Below are 7,349 nucleotides of genomic sequence, written 5' to 3'. Positions count from 1 at the left end.
ATTGACTAGTCTGGAATGTAGTCATGTTTTCGCTCAAAGTCAACTGCGACAGACTCCATCTCCCTGTGACTTGGAAAAGAATAATCGACGGAGAAAATAGATGAATGGCTGGATGAACACAAACATTTCCATGCAGAACTGACTCTGTTGAATGGAAATGTAAGTTTTAAATCTAGCTAAATTCAGCATTCTCTTTTGCATTCTCCGAAAACAACACATGTGTGTGCAGGCTTTTGGCCCATCACACATAATTTCAAAGCTTAAGAGATTGCTTATCTGACAGACCTCACACATGAAGCTAAAAAAAAAAAGACATTTCGCAGTTTTGGATCTACTGCGTGAGGTGTACTGCGATAATCTCAACACAGAATCCTACATACATAAAGATTTCTGTTCCGCCACTAATCTTAAAACAAGTTCTCCAAGGTAGAAATATCGCATGATCACACACGTCATCTATCTTCTAACAAAATGTGTTGCACCAATATTGCCAAAGTATTTCCAAAGGGACCACTGTTAGGAGTGTTTCTAAATGATGATATCAAAAAAGACTTGCTTTGGAAAATACTTTTGTCATGTGGGCAACCCACTTTTATATAAAGAACGGCATTGGGTAGGACATTTGTGTTTTTCTTTGCCTGCGCTTCCTTGTTAGACTGAGACCACATAACTGAAATGCCTTGTGTTACAGGCGACAGAAGTGAAATGTGTGGTAAGACTTCGAAAACATAGTTGGATGTTACAATATCAAAGTTACTCTTCAAAATGTTATGTTTGTTTGAGTGAAACTTAGCCTTGTTCAAGAAGGGTTTGTGGTTTATGGTTTTTGAACGGTATTTGATAAAAATAAAATAAACTTGTACTCTATATGGGGAAAAAAAGATGGTATTGATGCATCCCTAGCTTTGTGTCAATGTAGCTGTTAAATCACCACTAGTTTTCCTGTCTCGCTTTCCTCCACCCACACACTTGACTAGCGCCAGTGCAGTCCATCGGTTGCTCCCTGATGACTCGCTCCTCCCTTCCTGTCGGTTTCCTTCGCCATGTAGGCCGACTGTCTCTTCATTGCTGTCACAGTGTCAGAGCAGGTGGAATCAATTCCTGACCCTATGCACCCAGCACCCTTAACACAACTAGCTTTTTAAGTGAGGGATTTAATGAGCGATCATTCTTCAAGATGACTGGCGGCATGGGTCACACTTGTCTGTGTGTAATGGAGGAAAACTGGGTGGATTGGAGCAAACCTGCATTACAAAGACACACAGTGCAATTCGATTGCGCCTCCCAGCTTCATCATTCTGCGATTCAATTTCAAAGATTAAATAAATAAATAAATAAATAAATAAATAAAATAAAGACAGGACTTAACTTCTTATTACTAAAGAGACGTGGGACAAATATACCACAATGTCCTCCATGCACAATTTTCACATCCGCCAACTGTGGTGTTCTTTGGGTATATCTAAGTGTCATCTCTGTATCTGTTTACAGAATGGTTCCAAATTCTCTCATGGGTCCCTGGTCTCTCTAAACGACTTCCTTTTTTCCCCTTGCAGATGGAATCTCCTGTCTCAACACCAGTCCCTCCCCCACTTCATCTTTTGGCTGCAGTAGGCAACAGTGAGATTGCCTCGCCATGTGAACAGATAATGGTGCGTACACGTTCTGTAGCAGTGAACACATCCGATGTGGCCCTATCCACGGAACCTGAGTGCTTAGGACCCTGTGAACCTGGTACAAGTGTCAATCTCGAAGGCATCGTGTGGCAGGAAACCGAAGATGGTAAGCACACAATTTACTCTGTGATTGTGAGGGGAAAAAACTAATGTTTAGTGTGATTCGGAGGAAAGTATCAAAGTATGTAAAGTGAGTAGAGCATAATTTTGGTCATTAGAAATTGAAACAACCTCATATATTGAGATATTGTGCAGCTGGGAAGCAGTTTTATCCAGGGACTTGGAGCAATTCTGCTTTTCACGTGCAAGCCGGTCTGCTGAAAATGAGCCTGGGATTCTCACAAGCTATAAAACCAGTGCTGTGACTGTTAGTGTTTTTCTCTGCAAATACTGGCCTGCTCAGTTTGGTTTGGCTCAGCTAGTCAGCACAGTTTTATGTTCCTGTCAACAGTATGGGTGCTTCAAGTTGTGTGTTAAAAGCAAAAGTCGTGGCTGCCACTGGTGCACAAATTCAAAATCAGATCACATGCTAATAAACTAAATTTGAATTGCTTGCATCTTTACGATAAGAACACAGTTGTGAAGGCAAGATAAAAAAAAAAAAAAAGAAAAAAACGCTATAAAAGATGTTACTATCCTTGGAAGGTTTTCTCCAAGGTTTTGGAGTGTGTCAGTGGGAATTTTGGTTTATTCATTGAGGAGAACATCTGTGAGGTCAGACACTGATGATGTTGGATCAGATTACATAGCACGCTGCTCTTGTTTTCAGTGTTTTATTAATAGTGGGCTCACATTTGACAGCTTTAAAGTTTCTTTGAATATGGTTTGTTTGATCAAGTGTGAACACTTCATTCTAACCCTGGTGTGCACCAAACAATTGGACCGAGAACTGAACTCTGGTGCCATTTGGATCAGTTCGGCTAAAAGATTAAATACAGACCAAAAATGCAAACCAGCGTTAAAATGAAGGCAGAAGGCAAGAAATCCTGAATAAATAATGGTTCAGTCCGGTTCAGTGCTGCTTGATTGTGGCATAGAAATGTTGGTGTGTGAAGCAGGGGGGAACTCTTGGTCCTTAATTAGAGTTTTTAGATGTTTTTTTATTTTTTATTTTTTTATTTTTTTATTTTTTTTAACATGTAAGATGTTAGCGCAGGATGATAAGGCCTTTAAAAAAAGAAAAAAAACTGATCTCATAATTTTAATAAATTTTATCCCCCCGTCAGTATAAGAAAAACCAAATGACTCAGGTGTGCATTGGCTCCAGGCACGACTGACGACTAAGGGTGCCTAAATGATCTGAGCAGCAGTGGAAGGAGATAGTAGCTGGGTTTACATGGATACTTTTTTATTTACTTATTTATTTATTTAGCCTATATTTAACCAGGTAAATGTTTGAGAACTAATTCTCCTTTAGAAGCATGATTTGGACAAGAAGCCCCACAGGAACACATACAACATAATACACAATCATACAAATAAACAACAAAGCACAACATAATAAGAGAAAGACACTTATGCTTATATTAACGAGAACAGGTGTCGGCTATAATTTCCTAAATTGTGTTTTTGAATAGAGACACTGTCGTCGGAGAAATGTGTCTGAGTTTGTTCTGTAGAGTGTTCCAATCATTCGTTGCTGCGACTTTTTAGTCATTCCGATTGAAATCATTCTGAATGAACATCTGTTTTTACCTGTTCATATGTGACGTGATCCATTCCGATCTGCCCTTCTTTAATTGGATCAGCCGTGGGATGAATGGACATTGATTGCGTTATTTATCAAGATGGAGTTATTTCGTCATTTAGCACACTAGTTGTGAGAGTTTTAACAGTTATTGAAGCAACATCTTGATTAAAAATAAGTTTCAACAAGTACTTGAAAACAAGTTTTCCCCTCGCAGACAAGCTCTTGGAAAGTCGTTGCCATATTAGTGGGTGGAAACGACGGCGTCATGTCACATTTACATCAAGACAGCATACACATGCTGCACGCCAGCCTCGCCATTCAGATTGAAGTGTTTACATGACACTCGTTCGGATTGACAACAGGAATATACCACCCCTGTGATTCCGAATTAAATTCCATTCGGATTCAGCCTTTTCATTCCAATTTGAGGTGTTTATACAGAGCATTGTCATTCATTTAGGGCTGTTCGGATTCTTTCAAATTGGAATACATAGCTCTAGGGCTGGGCAATAAATCAAATTAATTTGATACATCGTCTTTCAAGTCGCTGCTTGTGTGTGTAATGTATAGGTGACATTAAGAGACAAGCAGTATTTAGCTAACTACTGCCGCCTAGAGGCTTGGTATGCTTGTAAGTTGGATGTGGTGTTTGAAACAAACAAAGTAGTGTGGACGGATTTCTTTTTTCTACACGGGGAGTGGGGAAATTGTTTTTAAAAAATACCCGGTTACGCATGGAAAAGGCCTCAGTGAAATGCTAAATTGGTGCTGATGGTTGGGTACTTGGAATAAATGAGCATGTACAATGTACGCCTACTAACTGGGCCGACTTATTATATGCTAATTCCTAAACAAGAACTTTCTTTGCTTCTGACTAATGTGCTGCTTGTAGTGTGTACTATTTCGCAATAATATAGTAAAGCTACATGCTCCAATTTACAATTCCACTATTTGTCTTTGTTATGAACAAAGTATTTCCTGTTTTAAATGGTCAAGGGGGAAACCTTGGGGGGGGGGAGATCACTTTGGTAAATCACTTAACCTTTGTGAGACAATATTCTGCAGTCCGCTATTTATAAAAGATTAGCCAATTGATTTTCCCCTTCGTATGAATAAAAAGAAAAGGAAAAAAAAATAATAATTCCCCTTCGTTAAACCTTTGTTAAATGCATGGCACATCCCTTCTTCAAATGCCCAGTGCTCTTACACAAACCATCAACAGATCATGTTGCTCAATGAAGTCCAAAGATTGGTTGTTTCCATAGAGGCCACCTCCTTTACCACTTGTGATTTTCCTTCCAGCCCAGGGTTGTCTTGACATATTCTTTTTCTTTTCTGCTAGCAAGTATCCTGCCATTCACCCCATGACTGTTCTTCATGCGAACTAAGAGCGAGTCAGGCAAGAGCCTGCGGCAGGGGTGGGAGTTACACAAGGCGACTTCTGTTAGTGACACAAACATGGCTCAGAGCCAACACCAGCACTGCATTTGTCTTTTCTTATTCTTTGCCTCTCACAATGTGACTACCCCCACCTTTTCTCGTGTCCCCCCTCCCTTCCTAGTTAGAGGTTGTCCTTTGCCTGCACTCTCTTGAAATTCCTATTTTGGCTAAAACAGTCTGTGGATTGGTCTGCTGAGTGGCATGGGGGAATACTTTAAGTGGTTTTCAAACATTATGGTGGCAAACTACCATAGAGGTTGGTGTTGAAAGGGGCTTTGCAGAATGAGGGTACTAGAGGAGTAAACTGCAGGTGCAAGCCAGGTGGTAGAAACCATCAGGATCATTTATATAACACTTTCTGGCACCTCCAAATATTTAGTCTTTACTGTCCTATTACATCATCTTTTTCTTCGGGTTTTTGTTGCAGAAGTACAATGGATTTTGTTGTTGTTAGATTCACTGCTGTGGTTGTATCGCTTAACAATGTTGTCACTTCCACGGCTACATGTACATGCAGTCAATATTCCGGTTAAGGTGATGTCATTTCCGCTTTTAGCTTTCTGTGATCAATAATAGTCATGATATTCACGTCACTCAACATGCTACTAAAGTAGCCAGTTTCATACTCGCTCGACTTGGTGTGCTGCGTCTGTTTCTCCATGTTTATTTACCTTTGGTTGTGTATTTCCAGTGGGATTTGCACCATGGTGGGAAAAATCAAAAACAGTGGATTACGTAGAAGCGAGGAATTTACACCTTGCTGTACCTTACACTGTCACAACAGCACAGCTCCATGTCACATTTTTCTTTTTTGTTTTGCATTACCTGTATGTGGTTTCTTGCCGCTATGATCACATGCTATTTCTGGAGCCGATGCAGCTACCACATCCCACCAACAAACTGCAATGGAAACACAAGCCTATTTGGGGTTTAATAATATGGCGAACCAAACTAAACACGACCACTTGGTTGGAAACATGGCTTAAGAGATTAATGAAAACAGATTTCTGACTTTGTGTGGTATCTGAATATGGAGAATGAGCATACTCCAGCGTAGTATCATTAAATAGCAGGAAATATATCTGAAAAACAGTTATTTAGTAGTGATTTTGAACAATCCCAAATGCCATGGCATGACAAGTCTCAAAACAAAGCTGTTTAAGCATGCACTGTGTGTGCGCGGATGCATTGCATTTGGCATGCCAGCCAACAGCTGCTTCATCACCTCTGCCTTTGAGCCTTGTGGGAGTAAATGAACAACAGACCTTAGGTAATTGTGTGAGTGTCAACCAGGTCACTGTGTAAGACAAAGAAATGGATCAACAAGCAGCAAACAAAATGCAATCACAGTAGCTTGACCTCTGGAAATTGATGACAAGAATCTTACTTGATAAGACACAATCCATTTTTCCTCCTATGTGATTTGAACAAAGATGGAGGGGCTTATTCATCTTAGACTGGAATGATACTATGGAATGTTTGTGGTTTATGAATCTCCAGTAGTTATGGGGATTTCTCCTCCAGATTACCAGATCACTAAGCTAAATACAATCAGATTCCTTTTCTCGGGTGATGATAGAGGAAAATGGGTCATTAGAGGAGAGGAAAAGCAAATGTGTGCTGTTGAGTCAGTCTGGTGGCAAGTGAAGCGTAGACAGGAGAAGGAGAGGCTGTGGGGGTAGGGGGTCATAACCATGGTATTTTGAGGCCCAGTACTGACACAAATCCCCTCAGCACAGAGGAGGTAGTGGCAGCTCCCAGGGTCATGTCAGCATAGCGATAGGCCAACCCCTCCCAGGCTTAGCATGCTGATACCTCCAAATGTCATCTCTAAAGTGCTGGAGAGGTTTATTGCTCTTGAAATACAGCCCAGAATGCACTGGCTTCTGCTCTAGGGTAGAAGGAACACAGAGGGTGCCTCTTCGGCCAAATAGTCCTGCTCACTGCCAGTGCGAGTGCACCCTACCCCCCTCCCCCAAAGCCTCTCTCACACACACATGCACACAGACCTGCATTACACAGCAGGCTGTTCCCTAAGCAGGCCCCACAGATGCTTAAGATCCCAAATAGAAAATAATATGGGCTGCTTGTGATCAATGTTTGCCTCGTGGATTATTTATGCATTGCGCATTACATCATAGTAGCATGAGGAGCACTGCTTTGAGTGCATGGGTTGGCATTTGAGTCGGGGAGAGGTTAGTGTGAATGTGTTATACCTATTATTTAAAAAAAAAAAAAAAAAATTAAAAAAGTGTGAATTACTTGCCTTTGTTTTACTTCTCTGAATCATCTTAGAAAAGTAAAAAGGTCGGTCACCTTTCTCCACCAAGTAGTATTCTTTGCTTCAGTTTTCTACAGAGCACATTTTTTGCATTTCATTAGTAAATGTTACCAAAACATCTAAAAGGCATGTCCCACTTTTCTGCACTTGTGTTTGTGCACTAATTGCAGTAGTGCAATATGATATTGTTGGGTGATCCAACTTGAAAAAGGCAGCGGATTACAAAAGAGAGAGAATCAAAGCAGGTCGTTCTTTTGTTTAC

General features: G+C 40.6%; 1 protein-coding gene across 5 annotated transcripts in view; it reads left to right on the top strand.

Annotated features, from left to right (window-relative positions):
* Positions 1-7,349, top strand: part of znf609b (zinc finger protein 609b) — a 95,971-nt gene that overhangs the window by 69,638 nt on the left and 18,984 nt on the right. For all 5 annotated transcript variants that reach the window (XM_077518964.1, XM_077518961.1, XM_077518960.1 and 2 more), the window contains one exon: positions 1,557-1,782. In XM_077518964.1, the coding sequence (XP_077375090.1) occupies positions 1,557-1,782 (226 nt within the window). The remainder of the gene's footprint in view (positions 1-1,556; positions 1,783-7,349) is intronic.

The sequence above is a fragment of the Festucalex cinctus genome, chromosome 4 (assembly GCF_051991245.1).
Source record: "Festucalex cinctus isolate MCC-2025b chromosome 4, RoL_Fcin_1.0, whole genome shotgun sequence".
In the NCBI taxonomy this organism is placed as follows: domain Eukaryota; kingdom Metazoa; phylum Chordata; class Actinopteri; order Syngnathiformes; family Syngnathidae; genus Festucalex; species Festucalex cinctus.
Note: the sequence above shows the minus strand (reverse complement) of the source record. Positions and strands in the feature narration are given on the sequence as shown.